The 20,097-nt window shown below is 41.9% G+C and overlaps 1 protein-coding gene across 5 annotated transcripts in view; it reads right to left on the bottom strand.

Annotated features, from left to right (window-relative positions):
- The window catches only part of Msh3 (mutS homolog 3), a 160,734-nt gene that overhangs the window by 23,226 nt on the left and 117,411 nt on the right, over nucleotides 1-20,097 (bottom strand). For all 5 annotated transcript variants that reach the window (XM_057789597.1, XM_057789598.1, XM_057789600.1 and 2 more), the window contains exons 17-19: nucleotides 18,480-18,596; nucleotides 14,354-14,461; nucleotides 9,600-9,711 (exon numbers count right to left, since the gene is read on the bottom strand). In XM_057789597.1, coding sequence (XP_057645580.1) covers nucleotides 9,600-9,711; nucleotides 14,354-14,461; nucleotides 18,480-18,596 — 337 coding nt within the window. The remainder of the gene's footprint in view (nucleotides 1-9,599; nucleotides 9,712-14,353; nucleotides 14,462-18,479; nucleotides 18,597-20,097) is intronic.

Here is a 20,097-nt window from a genome sequence, read left to right as displayed (position 1 = left end):
TCAACACCGGCATCCATGTAGTGAGTGCATACTATGCTGAGGACCCTGCAAAAAAATACGGAGAGATTTGTCTGTAATATTAATTTCTATGAGAATGTTGACAAAGAACAAAACCCACAGGCTGGGATGGGGGCTGGAGAGGCGGCTCAGCAGTTAAGAGCACTTGCTGCTCTTGCACAGGATCCAGATTCAATTCCCAGGACCCACATGGAGGCCATTTGTAGCTCCTGCTCCAGGGGGCCCGCCCCCTTCTTCTGACAGCCTTCAAACTAGGCATGCACATGGTGTACACACTTACAGCAGGCAAATGCTTATACACAAAAATAGATCTTAAAAAAACTATTCAAAAAGGAATAAATATGAATAAAGAATGGGCCCATACACCAGGAAAAGTGGTTTCTACAAAAGGGTTCGGGTAGACTGATGTGCTTCTCCAGGCCTCAGTTTCTTCCCCTTAGGATAAAGACAGTTAAATTAAATGGTCTTAGTTTAAATTCAGTCACAGGACATGAAAATGTGGAGCCAAAGCGGAGGTTCTACACTGTAGCCAAAGATTTCCCTATACACACCGTGGAGAGGGCGTCTGGGAGCTCCTCTGCTCTGCTGTGTGGGTAAAGAAATGCCCAGGGAGGCTGGACACACTGCAGCTGCTTCTATGAAGGAGGATGTTCTGGCCACCTCTGTATTTGTGAAGCTCAGTTAAGAACTAACTTTTCAACTCACTAAACCCAACTGCTCACAGGTGACAAATGGTATATTCTTTTATAAAAAAATGTTTTAAGTTTTATTTATGTGTATGAGGGTTTTGCTTGAATGTATATAAACATACTACATACATGTCTGGTACCTGTGATGGTCAAAATAGACTATTAGATTCCCTAGAACTGGAGTTATGGATGGCAGTGAACCAACATGTGGGTTCTGGGAACTGAATCCAGGTCTTCTGCAAGAGCAACATGTGCTCTTAACAGCTGAGTCATCGCTCCAACCCCAAATGGCACTTTCTTAACCAACCCCAAAAGACCTCCAATAAGAGGCATTACAAATATAAACAGGAGACACAACAGTTAAGAATCATCAGGCACCGAGATACGTACACACTTCCCGTGTCCCCCTTTGTTGTCCCTACTCTGTAGGCAACTGCAGTGACTTCTGGCTGGGTACTCACATGGCTAAGGGATAAATGAGTCCTCTCAGCCTCTTTCTTAAGAGCACTAATCTTATGCAGGAGGAGTCCACTCTTAAGATCTAATCAACTCCAATGATTAGAAACATGTCTCTTAGCCGGGCGGTGGTGGCGCACGCCTTTAATCCCAGCACTCGGGAGGCAGAGGCAGGCGGATCTCTGTGAGTTCGAGACCAGCCTGGTCTACAAGAGCTAGTTCCAGGACAGGCTCCAAAGCCACAGAGAAACCCTGTCTCGAAAAACCAAAAAAAAAAAAAAAAAGAAAAAAGAAAAAGAAACATGTCTCTTAACACTATTGACTTGATACTTAGGATTTCCATGTGTGACTTTGGAGGGGACAGAAACATGCTGGCTGTGCAGCGGATCTTCTCAGAGGCCTGAGCTAATCATGGCAGCTGCTCTGCCCACCACTACTTGAGCAGCTAACTGCCTCTTTTCAGAATTGCCATCCACACAGTTTATCTGCAGCAGGCGTTCCTAGTCCCTTCTGCGCCAAACTTTCTTACTTAGTCAACGGTGCCACAAGACTTGATGTTTGCTCCTCAGTGACCAGCCAGGAGGCTGTTTCTAGACTCAGTCTTGTCTCAAGGCCTTTCCACAGGTTTGAGCCTCCCTTAGCCAGGGTGTGTGCTGAGCCCCTCTGCCCGTCATTCTCCGTTACAGTCACCCATTCCATTTTCTTTGTTTCCTCTCTGAAATGACCTTATCTTGCTTGCTTGTTACTACCCATCTCACTGCTAGAACTTCCCATGATAGATGAGTCTGATAGTCGAATGTGTTACAAAGGCGATACCTACCACATTTATGTTTTAAAAGCAATATCTGCATTATCTTTAAAAATTAGGGAAATATGAGTCTTTTTCTTCATCCCAAGATGACACAGATAATGACCAAGGACTTCACCGACCCATTTAATGTGCTCATCTATCTTCTGGCTAGGATTGGTATCTGAGGTACCACACATCAAAGGCTTCCAGATACATTCATAACACACATTAAATCTGTCCAGAAGAGCACTAAGGATGAGTGAGCATTCCCTAAGAGAATAGTCTAAAGCCACTGTTAGCATGAGTAAACATCCTAACAGGACAGAACAAAGCCAAAACTTGGCCAAACTCCCTCTGCACCCAAGGAAGCCTACTGACATGAATGGGAGTGTACACAACTGGACTACTCAGACAGCCAGTGCCAGGTCACACACTGAGCAAATCTTAAGAGACCACAGAGAAGAAGAGATGGATTAAGATGAGCAGAGGCAAACAGAAGCTGCAAGGACCACACAAAGAGGCCTGACATGTTGGACAGAATGCTATCTGATGAGCCAGTGGTAGATGGTAGGGGCCCTGCTGGAACCAAAGCACAGGTAACAAATGGCACTCAAAATTTTTCTCACACACATAGAGAAAAGAAAAGGCTGTGGAATTTGAGCACCTTTCTCAAGAGTCTGCCTTTAGCAGGACATCTATCAGAACAGAGCTCAAAATTTAAGAGTCAAAATGTTGAGTAGAACTTGAAATAACCAAGCATCCACAACACTAAACATTATCTTCTTTGGGAAAGATGAAAATTTAACAGCATGAGAAAGTCATAAAAAGGCTGGGAGACAGCTTAGTTAGCAAGTCCTGTGTAAGTTTGAGAACCTGGGTTTAGAACCCTACCACACACATGTAAGGCCAGACGAAGTGGAGCATGCCTGTAACCCCAAAGGCAGGAGATCCCTGGGTCTTGTTGAACAGCTAACCAAACTGAATCAGCAAGCTCCAGGTTCAGTGAGAGAAGCTGTCTAACAAAACAGAGAATGATTGGGGAAGACACCCAATGTCAATGATCTGCCTTCCACATACACCTTTACACACACATGCACCTAAACATGTGTATGTGTGCGTGTATGAGCACATGTAGGCATGTGCACACACACACACAAACACACAAGTTCATATGCATCATCTCACTTAGTTCTTACAACAGTTTCATGGAGGGAAGGTCATCTTGAGGGTCATCTTATGCACCCCATCCTTGCCTCAAACTTATACTCCCCCTGCCTCCATCTCCTGATAGCAAGCATTACAAATGTGCATCATGGCCCCTTTGTTCCCATGTGTCGTGGTTTCAATAAAAATGCCCTTCAGAGGCTCACAAGGAGTGGCACTATTAAAATGTGTGGCCTTGTTGAAGTAGGTGTGGCTTTGTTGGAGGTAGGCTTGAGGTCTCAGAAGTTCAAGGCAGGCCTAGTGACACACAGTCTCTTCCTGCTGCCTTCAGATCCAGATGTAGAACTCTCTGCTCCATCTCTAGCACATGTCTGCCTGCGTGCTGTCATGTTTCTCACCATGACAACAACAGAGCAAACCTCTGAAACTTGTAAGAGCTGCAGTGGTCACGGTGTCTGTTCATGGCAATAGAGACCCCAATCAAGACAACATGTGACAGTAAGAAACACAAAGGCTTGGGAAGCTGAGAGAGCTGCCCAGCAGAGCAGAGTGGCTGGCAGCAAAACTGCTGACAGTCTCACAAGGGACCTCTGCTCAATGACAAGGAGACACAGACACTGTTAAATCGGGGAAGAGGCTTCAGCTTGGGGAACTTGGCTCTGCCACTGAGGACATTAGGATGACAGTCAGTCATAGTAACCCCAAAGTCAACAGTAGAAGAGAATCCAAAATTGTCACATGTTCATTTCTGAGACCTAGGTAAAAGCTAATTCTCTGCAAACCATGCTTCCTTCCTTGACAGGCACAGATACTGACACCCATTTTTAAAGACTGTGGCAGAGCTATTTTTATGGTAGCTGCAGGCCACTGGAGAAAAACGTCAGTTTTAATGTGCTTTAGTCCCTGAAAATGTCAATCAACGGCAAGTTGTAGAAAAGACTCACTCCACACAGCTCTCAGTCAAATCTCCACACCTGTAAGCTAGGGGAATGAGGAATGGAAAGGACCGCGAGGTTAGCAACTGAGAGACCAGGGCAGTGGTCTAGACCTTTCTGACCCCACACCCTACCCGTCTCACGTTCAGCAGAGTAGTGGAAGCAAGGCTGGTACCCACGTTTTCATTTATGGCTGGGAGAACCAAGGCCCAGTGACTATGGTGGACTGTTCCAGGTGACAGGGAAGCAAGGGAAGAAAAGAATTTAAATTTTTATATGCTATCACAACACCCTCTGTGCCCACATAACAAAATGTGATGTGTGGGAGGAATTTTAAGGCAGGAAGAAATACTACCATGGACAGATTTTTTTTCTGGCTAAAGTGATGGTTAAGGTTCTATTCAGGGGGAAATATTTGTTTGGGGGTCTTGAAGAACAAACAAGAGTTCAATCAATGGGTATCAGTTAGGGAGAGGAAGAAAGAGGACCACTCTGGGCAGATACCAGCAATAGGCAGATCTTTTTAAGAAAAGAAAAATCAGTATCAATTGGAGAGGTGGCTGGGTGGTTAAGTGGTCTGCTGGTCCTCTGGGACCTGAGCTCATTTCCCAGCACCCACAGCAGGTGGCTCACAACCCCCTAGATCCACTGTAGGATCTAATGCCCTTTTAGCCACCGAGAACACCTACACACAAAGCGTGCACCCACACAGAAACAAACTTACACATGAAAGTAAATAAATAAATCCTTTTCAAGTCAGGGTCTAACAAATGTTTTCTCACTGTTCCAAACAGGAGAGGAGAACACAGGGTGCCATTCACGCTCCCCTTGGGGCTGGGGACAGGGTCCAGTAGCAAAGTGTCCATACAGCTCTTGCAAAGAACCTAACTTCACAGCGCCCATACCAGACACCCCATACCCACCTGTAACTCCAGCTCCAGTGCATCTGATGACCTCCCCTGGCCTCCACAAGCATCAGCACTCATGTGCATATGCCCACACGTAGACACGCAAGCAGACATAGAATTAAAACTACATCTTACAATGCTTCCTCTGAGCTGGCCCTGTGGTCATAAAAGCGGGAGAGCAGCTGTCCCTGACCTCGGCAGGGTAGCATGATACAGTGAACCCTGTTAGTGCAGGTGTGGGTGAGCCAGCCCTGAAAGTGTGAGCATGGGAGAGATGTCCCATTACCCATCTGTCTTGAAGCACCAATGTGGGGGAGAGCCGCCCTCCCTCCGATTAACATCTGGGGCAAGTGGGAGAACTGGCCCTGTAGTCGTAAGAGTGAGAGAGTCAACCCTGCTAGTGTAGGCGTGGTAAGCCAGCCCTAAAGTTGAAAGCACGGGAAAGCTCTCCCATTTCACATCTCGTGGACCAACCCTACAGCTGCTCAGGTCCAGACCCGAGGTTATGACTTGGCCCGCCCCATGACCCACCCCATCTATGATCTGCTGGAGCAGAAGGGACCTGACCTGCAGACCCACTTCGCACGTTCCCACAGACGAACAAATAAGTATACACAGCCCTGGGCACTAAAGAGCCTCGGGTCACTTAATGATCTAGACCCCAGTACTTGCCTCTAGGGAACTGGGCAGTAGGTTTCCCACAAGCTGGAGAGATCCACAGTTCAGTGGCTTCCTGGAGATCTCTGCACACTAGGCTCATTGTCTCTCCCACCCAAATTCCTAAAGCCACACAGGTGAATTTAGATTACTTATCTCAAAAAAAAAAAAAAAAAATACAAGAACAACTTTGTTTTCAGAAGCCCACCCACCAGATAGCCAGACAGTCACAGGGCAGTTATAACTGTCACGTCATACCATGGACTGCTCTAATCAGTGTGTCCTGGTTTTGCACAGGGCCATAAGGATGCACAGTACTGACTCCTTAACCCTCAAGGTGACGGATGGAGCTAAGACAGCCACAGCCCTTGAGTCACTATCCTCTGGCCAAAGTAAACTCTTCCTTCTCCTTTTACTTCAGTGTGCTGTCAAAATGCTACCTTTCCCTATGTGTTCAGGCAGTAAGTACGGCTGAAAAAGCACCACTTGCTCTAGACTATACCCATGTTCCAAGAAACTGTCAAAGACTCAACTCGGGCAGCCTCTAGATCACTTTCCCATTCTGGGGATTAGTTTATCACAAGTATGCAGAGGTGTTACCCTGTAGTATCTCATCTTTCTTCTACTTCTTCAGTGCAATACTCTGCAAACTGTGAGATCCCCAATCCTGAAAAAATAACATATATATATATATATATATATATATATATATATATATATATTCTGAAAGAAAAAGAGGCAAAACTTTAAAGTGAGATTTGGACGTTACTGAGGTGTCTCAGTAAATCCTCGGTGACAAATCTGAGGAGGAGCGTGCTGTGCGTCAGGAGCATGCTGTGGACACAGCTATGACACCTCCACAGGCATGACATGACACTCCCTGTCCTTGTCGAGACAGAACCCTCTGGGAGGCACATCAAAAAGAACAACCATGCCGGGCGGTGGTGGCGCACGCCTTTAATCCCAGCACTTGGGAGGCAGAGGTAGGCGGATCTCTGTGAGTTCGAGACCAGCCTGGTCTACAAGAGCTAGTTCCAGGACAGGCTCCATAGCCACAGAGAAACCCTGTCTCGAAAAACCAAAAAAAAAAAAAAAAGAACAACCATGGCTTAGGAGGATCAGTACAAAGATGGGGGAAACATGGAGTGTAGGTGTGGGGTGTGGGATCATCGGAGCGTTGGTGAGGGAAGGCTTTGCATCAGGAGACATCTGAGAGGGAGAAAGAGCAGAGCTTGAAATGGCGAAGTGGGCTGTGGGCGTGCGGGGGGCAGAGAACGTGAGTGGGGATGGATGACATTCTAGGCGGAGGCAATACCATCTGCCAAGCCCGACGGCACACTTATGGAGGACTACGAGAGCACACATCAATTCAGATGGGAACATGGCGTGGCAAGTTAGAAGAGGCTACAGGGGAAAGGGAGTGGACGTGGGCAGGATGGAAGATGTAGGGACTGAAGGACAAACCCTTAGAAGAGATTCCTAAACTGCGAGAGAAGCGAGCCAATGGTTACTTTGCTATGAGAACTTTAGTGATCTCACAGAATATAGAACCCAAGAAAGCTAGAATAGTTTAGATGTCTGAAAGGCTAATTTTCAAAATGATGTAACTATCAGAAGTAACAATGATACCTAACTTTGAGGGCATTTCTTTCAGGATATAGTTTATAAATTAATAGGCAGTTTATAAATTAAAATAGTACATGTTAGATTGAGTTTTACATAGTAAGTTCTTTCTCTACACTATCCCTGTATATAAATTTATACCCTGAAAGCAGAATGCAGTTCACCATAGCAACAGTCTATATCAACTCCTACTCAAGTTAGGAAAAGCATATGCAAAAAAAAGTGAATATTCTGGAACACTCTAAACTGCCTAGTAGGAAAAAAAACCACTCAGTTTATTTTGTAAAAAATTAAATACAAGAGTTAATGATTTTTTTTTAAATGTCCTTGTAATTAGAAGGCTACTTTATTTGTTCAAACCTGACTTATTAACAATATAATACATTCTGGTTTTGTTTAAAAAGAGGAAAATGAGTATAAAAGAAAAAGATATAAAAGAGAAATGAACAAACAAGACATCAATGCTAAGGATGAGGTTGTTTAATGAAGAGGATGAGCACGGGCAGTGGAGAACACTTTAGTGAGGGGCTTATTTCGTGAGTTCTTATTCTTATATAGGTTTCTCCTTAAAGACAATGAAAATTAGTACTTGTAACTCATCTGACAAATTGATTGCATACACATTTTTCTTGCAAGAATGAACAAGTTTACAGACATTGTGTCTCTGGTTGCTATGGTCTCAATGTCTATTTCTCTCCTTCCCACGATGACAGTACCAAAGAGCTTTGAGGAGGTGATTAATACATAGGGACCAAGAGGGATCACCCCCTTCTCCCTCCAAGTAAGGACAGAGTGAAAGGTGCCATGATATGGGATTCCCCTCTGTATGCTAAAAGTGTTTTATTGCCATTGGTTAATAAAGAAGCTGCTTTCAAACAATAGCCAGGCTGGCAGAGATATATATATAGAGAGAGAAAGAAGACAAAGTTAGTGAGACGTCAGGTCTCCTCCCACTAGGAGACAGACGTGCCCTGGAACTTTACCAGTAAACCACAAGCCTTGTGGTAAAATATAAAATAATAGAAATGGGTTAATTTAAGATGTAAGAGCTAACTAGAAATACGCTTAAGCTATTGGCCAAACAGTACTGCGAATAATATAGTTTAAGAATGATTATTTTGGGTCTGAGGAGCCGGAAACAAATGAGCAGCCTCCTTCAACAGTGCCACACCTAAAGCACAAAACCAGCTCCCATAAGGCACTGACACCTTTATCTTGAATTCAGTCTCCAGAATCGAAAGACAGTTTCTGTTGTTGGAAAGCCACCCAGTCTACGGTACTTCATGGTAACAGTCTGAACAGACCCAACATAATCATAAATTACCAACAAATCCTGTATGACTTGATATGTAACATTAAATAAACAGAATTAGAAGTTTTTCATCTCACCCCACACACGCATGGCCAGTCACAGTGAGCGTGTCCTATCCTTGCTCATGGCCCAACATGGACTACTGCTCTTGCCCCAGCTCCATAATAACTTCTCTCTCCTACATTTCAATCCGGCCACTGACTTAACTCTCTAATGCTTTGTTTCTAACCTCTCTGTGCAAAGCTTCTACCATGTGTTGGGCTGCTATCTTGCTGTACTTTTCCATTCAGGGTTCAGAAGTTCCTGTTTCTTCAGAGTCCTCCCACAGCTGCTTGCCCTTATTATAGACATCTACAAACCTCAATTACCATTCCTTGAAGTCTCTGATACCTGAATCACTATCATTGTCCACAACAAATACCACTGCCATTTTAGACAATTTCAATAGTCATGTGCACAACTCTTACTAACTTTTCTTTCCCAAACTCTTTGTTGCATGATCTCATTTCTGCCCTGCTACCCACTTCCTGAATCTTGCCAGTACCCACAACACCAACACCTCTGAAATCTTGCTTTATTATGAAGGAATTAAGAATATGTTAAATTAATAAAGATGTAGAATCATAGGTGTTCTTTAAGAGAATTGCAGCCTAGATCAGCTAATCACTTTTAATTCTCTGAGAGTGTTTGAAAACATGCACCGTAGGACAGAGCTCACTAATGCTGTATGCTAATGAAAATCTGAAAATGCATTGTGTAATTCCAACATCAGTTACATATTTGTGAATATAAAGCGTTTTTATTGGGCTACATTGAAGAAGTAAGATAATCATCTTTAGTTGCTAAATCTTTCAATGTACAGAGAAATTTTCCTTTGGGAATTATACCAATTCCACAGTTGGCTGTGAATATAAAACTATGCCTGGAATTAGTCCATCTAAAGCTGAAGATAAAACCAAATAACTTATAAAAATATTTATTTGATACTCACAAGGTTGAAACCAATGTCCTTACCATACACTAGTGTTGGTGTCAGGTGGTACTTACTGATAAACTCGTACTGTTGGGCACAAACTGATCCTGTTCACCCAATAACACATCAATCATAGGATGTCTTCCATTTTTTATGATGATTTTCTTTTCTTCTTGTAGAGTTGGCCTGAAAAAAAAAATAAGTTTTATCAACCTGTAGACACAAAAGTAGCTTTCGAAAAGAACCACTGACTAGCTTGACATGGTAACATACCTTTAATCTCAGCACTAGGGAGACAGCCAGGGAGATTTCTGTGAGGTCAAGACCAATCTGGATATACTGATACAGCACGCAAAGCTTCAGAACCCAACACGGAAGACCTCAATAACACGTGTTCAGAATAAGGATTTGAGAACAGTTAAACTAATCAGCATTTAATCAGAAAGCAGCAATTGTGTATATCAACACACTGAAGGACAAGCCTCAGCAAGCCTTATGAATTCTATCTTCATGTGATTTCAGTTTTCATTTGTCTATTATTATCTGAGATCAGTTTTAAAATTGTTTTAGATTTATTTATGTGTATGAATGTGTGCCATGGCCTGGAATTGTGGATGGTTGTGTGCTGTGGGAAATTGCTCTTAACCTGTAAGGATTTGTCACTTGTATTAGTTTAATAAAACGTTGATTGGCCAATAGCCAGGCAGAAAGTATGGGCGGGGTAACCAGACTAGGAAAACTCTGAAAAGAGAAAAAGGCAGCGATGTAGTCACAGTAAGACACGGAGGAAGCAAGATAAGAATGCCTTACTGAGAAAAGGTACCAAGCCACATGGTTAAACATAGATAAGAATTATGGGTGGCCAGGTGGTGGCAGCACAAGACTTTAATCCCAGCATCTGGGAGGCAGAGGCAGGAGGATCTCTGTGAGTTTGAGGCCAGCCTGGACTATAAAGTGTGTTTCAGGACAGCCAGGACTGCATACAGAGAAACCCTGTCTCAAAAAACAAAAAACAAAACAAAAAAAGAATTATGTGTTAAATTAGGTTGTGAGAGCTAGTTAGTAATAAGCCTAAGAAATAGGCCAAACAGTTTATAATTAATATAAGCCTCTGTGTGTTTATTAGGGACTGAACAGCTGAGGACTGGGCGAGACAGAAACTATCATTTACAGTTGTAAGCTGACACATAGGTGGTGGGAAGAGCCCAGGTCCTCTGTAAGAATACCCTTTGATCCCTCTTCCCAGCCCTTCTTATCTATTTTAAATACAGCTTTATTCTATTTATCAAAGCCTCAGGAGTCAACATTGAAATCTGTTTGGTGTCTCCCTTCCTAGCCTTCATCTGCACAATGATACTCATAGACATATTGCACTCATTGTACTTTATTTGAAAGACAGAGTCATATTTCAATACAGCATCTCACAACCACTGTAACTCAATAGATTATTTAAATAACCATCACACATAAAATATATACTCTATACCGTCTACCACCTGGGTCTAATGGATCCTTGTTTTGTTCTGCTCGAAAACTGACAATGACTTATTCTGTCACTATCAAAATTATATAATGACAAAACACTTCTTAGGAGGGTAAGAAGCAAAGGAAAAGTCACAGTCCTAAGATGCTATTCCATACAGAACAGCTACAGCAGGGAGGACAGGCAGGGCACACTAGCAATATCGCAGGGCTGTGATGGGAAGGACTGAGGAAATCTAGGTATAAATTATCTATTTTTAAATTGCAGCTTTCTCTTTCAACTGTCCCAGGGGAACAGAATATAAATGATGTTAGTGAAACAAGTAAACATAATACAAATTAGACAGAAAGGACCAAAGTAAGAACTCGACCTGAAGACTACAGGACAGTCAAAGAGAACACCTTAACAGCATGTTAAGAAAAGATCCCAATTATGAAGCCAAGTAGTCAGGTTAACCAAAGATCATGGCTCACATGCACTAACATCATAAAAAGCTAAGAACTGAAAAAAAAAAAGTGTACCTCTCAGAAACATACAATTTAAAATGCAGTTTAAACACAAGTTTCGTGTTTCATGGCAATTTATATCCACTTTAATTTTCTGCCAAAGAGACTGATGTAATCCATTGTCAAAAGTATATGATTACGTAGTTCCACCAAATTCCAGTGGATTTTTTCTAATATGAAATACACAGTGCATAATTTGAAAAAAAAATTTAGCATTTAAAGTGTTTCCTGAAATGCTTCTAGATGGACTCGATAATCTAGAACAATCCTTGGACTAAGGACAAACAAAAGAGCTGATTGAAGTGCAGAAAACAACCATCCAGAAGCACCAGATAACTAACATGCCATTAGCAGGCAGGGCTGGGGAGGACGGAGGTCCAGGAGACGGGCCACCATGAAGTGCTGAGAGGTATCTAAGAGTACGAGGGAAGCTAAACTCATGGGACAGCTGTGACCTGGAGAAGAAGCTATGAAGAACTGTTCCAGGTCCCAGAGTAGAGCTGGGAGGAGGGCAGGTATCTGTCCATCACCTTAATCCTGATCTGGAAGAGTAATTCTAGACTGGAAGTGTCCTGAGATGCCTACTGGATGAAAAACCACTCCAGAATGGGTACTGTTTGGCTGGGGGCTTCACCCCAGCCCTCTGGCACCCATTTTGAAAGGTTGGGTGGAAAGCTCCATTTCAAAGCTCCCTCCCCTGGAAGTTGCCTCAATCCAAACTCTACCTCTGAGAAAGCCCACCAAACAGTGACCCCTCCCCAGGGAAGATCAAGACCACCCCACAGGCTATTTAAACTGCCATTCAGGTTCTCTTTTTCCCCTCTATGAATTTTCCAGAGGGGCCACCTGGGAGCGCTGGCATACATTAAACCTGGGCTTTTTCTAATTCGGTCTGATTTGGTTTGATTTGAATTATTGTGTCGGCAGAGTGGTTTGTCAGTCCAGAAAATACTTAACAGGTACAACACAAACTACAAGTGATGATTAAAATCACCAGCAGTCAAGAAGACAGAAAAGACAAGCAGAAATGACAACACAAACAGATCCACCAGCGCTTCAGATACCTGACCCGACAAAGACTTTAAATTTACTGTGTCTATTTACGTACAGAGAAACTGCACAAGGTCGAAAGATAACAGAAGGAAAAACAATGTGCCCATCTTATACACTGATGAAAATCTTAACTTGGTGCAATCAAACCTCATAACTATTTTCGTGTCCCTTTTTCACGATGGCAGTTCCAGCAGCAGCACACACCTGAAGGGGCCTTAAGGAGGGATGAGGAATAGGAGAGCACCCTCGGTCTCGACTAGGAAGAGTGTATAAACACACACTAAATGCCTCTGCTTCATTCAGAAATAAACTATCAGGAAAAGCTCACTTCACAGATCTAGTGTAAAAGACTCCTTCTGACACCACAAATGTATAAGGGAGTGCAGAGTCTAAGTTTTTATAATAATACAGGATAAACAGGATATAAATTTGCCTTGTTTGCTTCAGTGAAGATTCAGCTGCACAATGTCTATGGGTAACTGATCAGGCAACACTGTGTAAGTTTGGGATCCCTTTGGTATGATAAAGAGCTACGTAGTAACTGAGATGCAAAGAATCTATTTTAAACATGACTGCTATAACCAATAATGTCGATATACTCATCACAATGGGGCAGTAAAATAAAATATCACAGCCGGGCGGTGGTGGCGCACGCCTTTAATCCCAGCACTCGGGAGGCAGAGGCAGGCGGATCTCTGTGAGTTCGAGACCAGCCTGGTCTACAAGAGCTAGTTCCAGGACAGGCTCCAAAACCATAGAGAAACCCTGTCTCGAAAAACCAAAAAAAAAAAAAATCACATTTAGAGAACATAGCTTATATACTCAATTCCTCCAAACATCTCTTACAAAGAAATGTACATTAAACAACCTCGCTATAATACCCTCTATGTACTAGAGATCATAGGACATTTAAATATATATTTTACAAACTTGACACAATACAAAGAAGAAACCCCAATTTGAAAGAAGTAAGGACAGCAAGACCATCCACTAGGAACTTCAGGCCACAGGCACAGCCAGGCAGCAGCCTCTCACAATAAGCCAGACAGCTAAATAGTCTCTTCATTTTTCTGAAATATGTAGCTTCGTTTAAAAATGCTTTTGAGAGACAACATATTGAAAAGATAGAATTACTATTTAGAGTTCGACTGATTTAATCCTAGCATCCTTTATAAAAAGGAGACTGGGGAATGTTGGGATGCCCAGAGGCCACTGAAGAACAGTGGCATGAATCCAGGAGGACCAGAAGAGCTCATAGCCACCAAGCAGAACCCCATCTTCCTGGTCCCTTGTTTATATGCAAGCTTTTATAACCGTAGTTTTTAAAATTGAGGGGAAATATGCCATAAAGTTTCTAAGAGCAAAGGGGTCCTCCAACTTCATCTTATAACTTGATACAAACTTTTTTTTTAAAATTTATTAATTTAACGAAAGCTTTGGTAAGAAACGCACATGTGTTTCTTTTATTTTATTTTATTTTATTTTATTAATTAATTTATTTAATTATTAAAGATTTCTGCCTCTTCCCCGCAACTTGATACAAACTTAAAGGTCCAAGCGTAACATTCACTCCAGGGTTATGCCGTCATCCACATTCAACTCAGAGATCAGGGAGGAAAGGAATGGATTTTTCAAATTTAGCTATGTGTGTGTGGTATCTGGATTTAACAAGAGGATAACACATCTGAACAACCGCAATAATTTATAATAGCAATCGTCAAATTAATCGGATCCTCCCATTTTATCTGAAACCATGATAATTGGCAGAAATGAAAAACGCTGTTACCTGCAGTAATTTCCTTGCTTGGCGACCTTGGCCAGGGAGAAAATGCAGTCAACAGTTGCTAGGTGATTCACGGCCTTGCACAACGTGTGGTAATGCTCACCAAAATTCCTACAGAAACAGCAAGAGGAGCGGGCTGACGTCTCGACCTACGACAGCTGTGCAACAAGCAATCGTCACTAGCATCACAAGCACAAATGAAATAAGCAAATGCATCGCACAAGCACGAGAGGGACAGTGTATGGCCTTTTGGGGTAAGATAGCTGTTACTGAGTGTTCACCCACCTTGTCTGGGACAATTATCTAAGCCTAAAGAACAGTTTTGGTATGCCGATACAGACATAGTATATTACATGTATAACTATATATGCTGTAGTCACATTTCATCTGACGGGGACATTTCATTTCAGGAAAGGAATTTCAGAACAGAATTCAGTCTCCGTCTCCTTCCTTCCAGAGCATCGAGAACTCCTCAGGTGGGCCATATTCCCCAAGCACTTTTCCTCATAGCAACAGCCAACTCTGGAGTAACTGTCTCAGGGTGCCTCCCAGGGAACTGGCAGAATGGTCTGTCTGATTAACTGAGCTTTTGTGATCATCTGAACAGGTGTGGTCCCCATAGACTCATGTGTTTGAGTGCTTGGTCCATAGGGAGTGGCACCATTAGGAGATACAGCTTTGTTGTAGTAGCATGGTCTTGCTGGAAGAAGTGTGTCACGGTGGAGGCAGGTTTTGGGGTCTCATATATGTTCAACCTACACCCAGTACACAGTTCACTGCCTATTGCCTGTGACTCAGGATGTTGAACTCTCAGGTTCCTCTTCACCACCATGTCGGCTTGCATGCTGCCATGCTGCCCACCATGCCAATAATGGACTAAACCTCTGAACTATAAGCCAGCCCAAATTAGTTTTCCTTTTTAAGAGTTGCTGTGGTCATGGGCTCTCTTCCCAGCAATAGAAACTCCAACTAAGACAGCGTTAGAACCCTAATAGAGTCCACACCCCCAGCACAGAATAGGCATTGCAACAGACATGAATAAGAACTTCTTCAGATAACTTACTAATATTTGGTGATGGAAAATACCAAGGCTTTTATTAAAATATTTATTCACACAATGAATAGAAATGTTTCTAGAGTTGGGGTTTTTTAAAACCTCTTTTTACCTATACTATTACATTATCTCATCATAGTATTTTATTCCAATATGTGAAAAACTGTACAAACTATGGACATTTATATATAACGATAAATTGTGGATGTTGAAAATAAGCATAATTGGCCAGACATGATGGCATAAGCTGACAATTCAGCACTCAGAAAACTACTGAGGATCACAAGTTCAAGGTCACCCTCAACCTCACAGGCATTCACGTCCTGTCTCAAAATAAATATATAAAATAATAACAAAAAATACTACAAAAGAACCCAAGACTTATTTTGTTTGTTTTTTCGAGGCAGGATTTCTCTGCAGCTTTGGAGCCTGTCCAGAAACTAGCTTTTGTAGACCAGGCTGGCCTTGAACTCATCCACTTGCCTCTGCCTCCTGAGTTCTAGGATTAAAGGTGTGTGCCCCCACCACCCAGCTAAGGATTAATTTTTAAATGCTCAGAAAAAAATATCATCTAAGTAAAGAGAGAATATGTAACTAAGCTTAAATTTTTAGAGGAGATGGTCATCTGAGAGAAACTAGGCTCTGCTCAATTAAAAACATTCAAAAGTATACAGTCACAGGTCCTCTGAAGTCAGAATCTGAGGAAAAGCAACGACAACTAAGTCTCCAGAAGGGCCAATGGAAGGACACCACTTATCATTGCCTCGCCACCCTCACGATGGAGCTGCTTACCTAAACTTCACAAAGGAAATTCAGAGGAATAAAGCAACCACCCCAGGCTCACACAACTGTGACCACATTCTTGGTTTGTTTTGTTTTCTGGTTTTAACAGTGCTGGGGTACAATCCGCAGCCCATCCCAGGTCCAGCACAATCTCTCATAGACCTCTGCTTCAATTCTAAACTATGATTCCACTTAACAATGCTATTCTGCACGATTCTATTAGCACTGTTGTTAATTTCTGTACATAGTAAGAAAAAAAACAGAAGCAAATTGCGTGCCTATTTTCATAAAATCATAATGTAACTCAGGTATTCCTTACACAAACTGGGGCGGAAGACAGAGAGAGAAGTCACACTGAATACGTTTCTTGGAAGATTTATGTAATACAGTGTGGATTTCAGGAGTGCTGAGGGTCAGTCCATTAGCTGCTTATGGTTCTGCAGTTCTTCCCAACTTACAAAGGGCATCAGGGTACATTACAGTAATGCTCAGTTCTTCCTACATAACTTTATCTTACTTTTAGAAAAACCCTCTATTTTCTGATTTGTTTTATTATCAAAAGTACTCTATTAAACTTTTTTTTCTTCCTTCCTTCCTTCCTTCCTTCCTTCCTTCCTTCCTTCCTTCCTTCCTTCCTTCCTTCCTTCCTTCCTTTCGTTATCAAGACAGGTTTAAGATGTATAGCCCTGGCTGTCATGGAACTCGCTCTGTAGACCAGGCTGGCCTCAAACTCAGAGATCCACCTGCCTCTGCCTCCAAGTGTTGGAATTAAAGGCGTGCATCACCACTTCCTGGCTTATTAATGATATTTTTATGCAAGTTTATTTTATTATTATTTGTAAGCTAAGAATTGTATTCACAGTATGGTTTACACATATTTATCTGAGTGGGCAGAACGTACTAATTAATTAGCCTATTTCCCCTGAATTAAAGTTCATCAAAATAAGTGAAATTAATTTTACTAGTAGTGTAAGAGTTTGTGCAAATCACAAACACACAGTGTTTATGGTCCTCCATCAGCTGGACCCATGCTTGAGCATATGACAGTCCACCACTACCCGTGCACCAATCTCCCTCTTGCTGTGAGAACTGACTTCTCAACATGCATCTTGCTTTATTCACTTGTAAATTGTGTGCAGTGATGCTATTTAATGCCATGGGGCTCAGTAAGGAGGAGTGAGAGACTACATCTAAAGTTTCACAGTCGTGTGGAAGTCAGTGCGCATGTCTTCCCAGCTTCAGAGTAGTCGTTGGAAATAGGCTGGGCCGGGAGTGCTCGCAAGGCAGGGAAGAGCAAACCACAAAGACACCACTGTTTCCCCGAGAGCGCCTAACACTGTCAATAGGAATGCGTGACTGTCAAACAATCCAGAGTGTGAGCCACTCTGTAAGACAAGGGCCAGGACTCTTCCAAAAGAAATTCTGTGTCTTTAAAACGAAAAGCATGGCAGATTATTCTAGATTAAAACTGAGTAAAGAACCATGACCAAATGCAATGTATAAAAGTTAATTAGATCTTTCCTTTAAAAATTGGAACAGGGAGCTCTGGGGAAACTTAAATATATTCATTTTTCAGAAAGATTTATTTTTACTTTATGCACATGAGTATTTGTATATATGTATGTGTATCACATGCATGCATGCATTAAATATATCCTTAAAGTTAAATTTTCTTAGATGTAATAATGGTCTAAGATTCCTTGGTAGGGTGCTGTTATTTTTCAGACGATGCATGCCTAAGCATGCATAAATAATAAATGAATAAAATATTATGAAAAATTTCCAAATTCTGGAACAAAAATATGTATATATATATTTTTTTCATATATATATATATAAAACCAAATGAAGCAGAAGTTTAATATTTGCTAAATCTAAATGAGGGTACACAGATGGTCATTCTTTTTTAAAAAATAAAAACCTAGAGGAAAATACACAAAATATTAAAAATTCAGGAAAATAAGTGAAGATAATAAAATCAAACCCTTACATATCCACTGCAGAAAGACAAGGTAAAAGGGGTAGATTCCAAGGAGGAATTTTTTAAAATGGCTCTACCAAGCACCATTAGCCATAAAATATTGATACCGCCATAATAAGTATATTAGATCTCTCTCACTAGAGTACAATGAGCTTACGTCCCAATGAACTGAAAATAAAACCCAAGAACATAGTTCCTCACTATCTTCTAGCAGGTCACAGTGGCACTCTCTACTTTTCAGGGTTGGAAAGAAATTTCTAGTCTATTTCTCAGAGCACAGACTCAGAGTGCAGTGTTTGCTGTGAACTTACTCTAGAAAAGCAAGCCATTCCGTGCTGCAGTCAAGGACTAGCTGCTCCCGGAGCTGATTCAGACGTCTGTAGTTTTCTACAATAAAAGGAGGGTGAAAGCGGCTCACAGCCTTTGTGCTACAAGAGGAGAAAAAAAAGAAACAACAAATAGGGAATCAAGGTTATAAGAATCAGTGCTGCCATCATTTCCGAAGATTAAAGCAGTGATTATTCACTGATGAGCCTTGAACATAAACAGCTGTAAACAGAGAGCATTCTTTAATTATGGTCCTGAGCTTGACTCTAATAGGACTCTGTTCAGGAAGCTTTTAAACTAGTATTAAAATCACAAAAAATGACACAGTCAGAGCTGAAGCTTACTTCACTGGCAAGGGCTTTTTATTCTTTCTGTTATGCTAAATAAAAATGCTTGCTTAAAAACTGCGGAAGTAAATACAGTTAGAAAAAGATGTTGAGAAAGAAAAGTGGACACATTGGTGGAGGTCATATTATACTTTTCTGTTCAGTATAATTTAGTACAAAGATAAAAACATGATGCATCACAAAGAAGGTCAGTGCATGAATTCAGAATGTAAAAAGACAGTTCGTCAGGCCTAGTGGTGGCCCTGGATGAGAAGAACTCCCACAAGGTCCCCTAGGCTTCTACGTAAGCCATCCTCTCCATCAAAAAGGGATAGATGGTATTTGGGAGTCAGAGATGCTAGGCCAGGCCTTGACCAAGCCATGCACCAGCGCTGATATCTTTTTCAAATGGAATGGACTTTGTATGGACAATGTTACAGCAAGGGCTGTAGAGTGCCCCCATCACAGGCATGGCTGAGTTCGGTGTCTAGCAGAGTACTTTTACGGGGATCCAAGGCGTGAGTGCTGCTTCTGTGGACAGCTATCAAAGGGAAGTAGGGCTTGGAAGAGCTCTTCAAGGCCATGTGTACCCCAGTCTTCGCTCCCCAAGTCCTACATCATGCTGCCATAGTTACCTTTAACTTAGCTATTGGATGCTCAAAGTCTAACTGATGATGCTCTAATCTAACCTTGTATCAAGACTCTGGCAGTCAAACAACAGATTAAATGGTACAAGTCCTCACGGAAACGCCTTATTTACACATCAGAATTCTATTACTGCATGTTTAGAAGATGCTGGCGTTGATTTTTGCCTTGCTTGCTGTTCCTCGATTACATGTTCTAGAGTTCTAGGCAAACATTTTACTGCAGCTCTTTCTTCAAGAGTCATTTAGTCAGACACCTTAGTTGCTGTTCTACAGAGCAATATGGGTATTAGTAATGTCTTTTTATAAAGTGCATTTTCATTCCTTCTCTGTACTATAGGACAAAAGTCAATACAGGGAAGGATGCTCCAGGGATGGAAAACATCCTTTAAGTCAACACTATTCACATCAAGAAACCCATGTTTGTGCTCAAATTAGCTGTTGCCACGGCAATGGATAATGGTTACATTATTTAACTAACATGAGAAACCACCAGTCATTTTGTCAGCATGTCAAAATTTCCCTCATCCTTAACATAAGAATTCCTTCATTCCACCACCAGTCAGAAGTCGCTCTAGTATTACCTTGGGCAAATGTTACTATTTCCCTGCCCAGTCACACGGATGTAGGGA

This window comes from Chionomys nivalis, chromosome 15 (genome assembly GCF_950005125.1).
Source record: "Chionomys nivalis chromosome 15, mChiNiv1.1, whole genome shotgun sequence".
Lineage (NCBI taxonomy): Eukaryota > Metazoa > Chordata > Mammalia > Rodentia > Cricetidae > Chionomys > Chionomys nivalis.
This window is presented reverse-complemented; position numbering and strand designations above follow the sequence as displayed.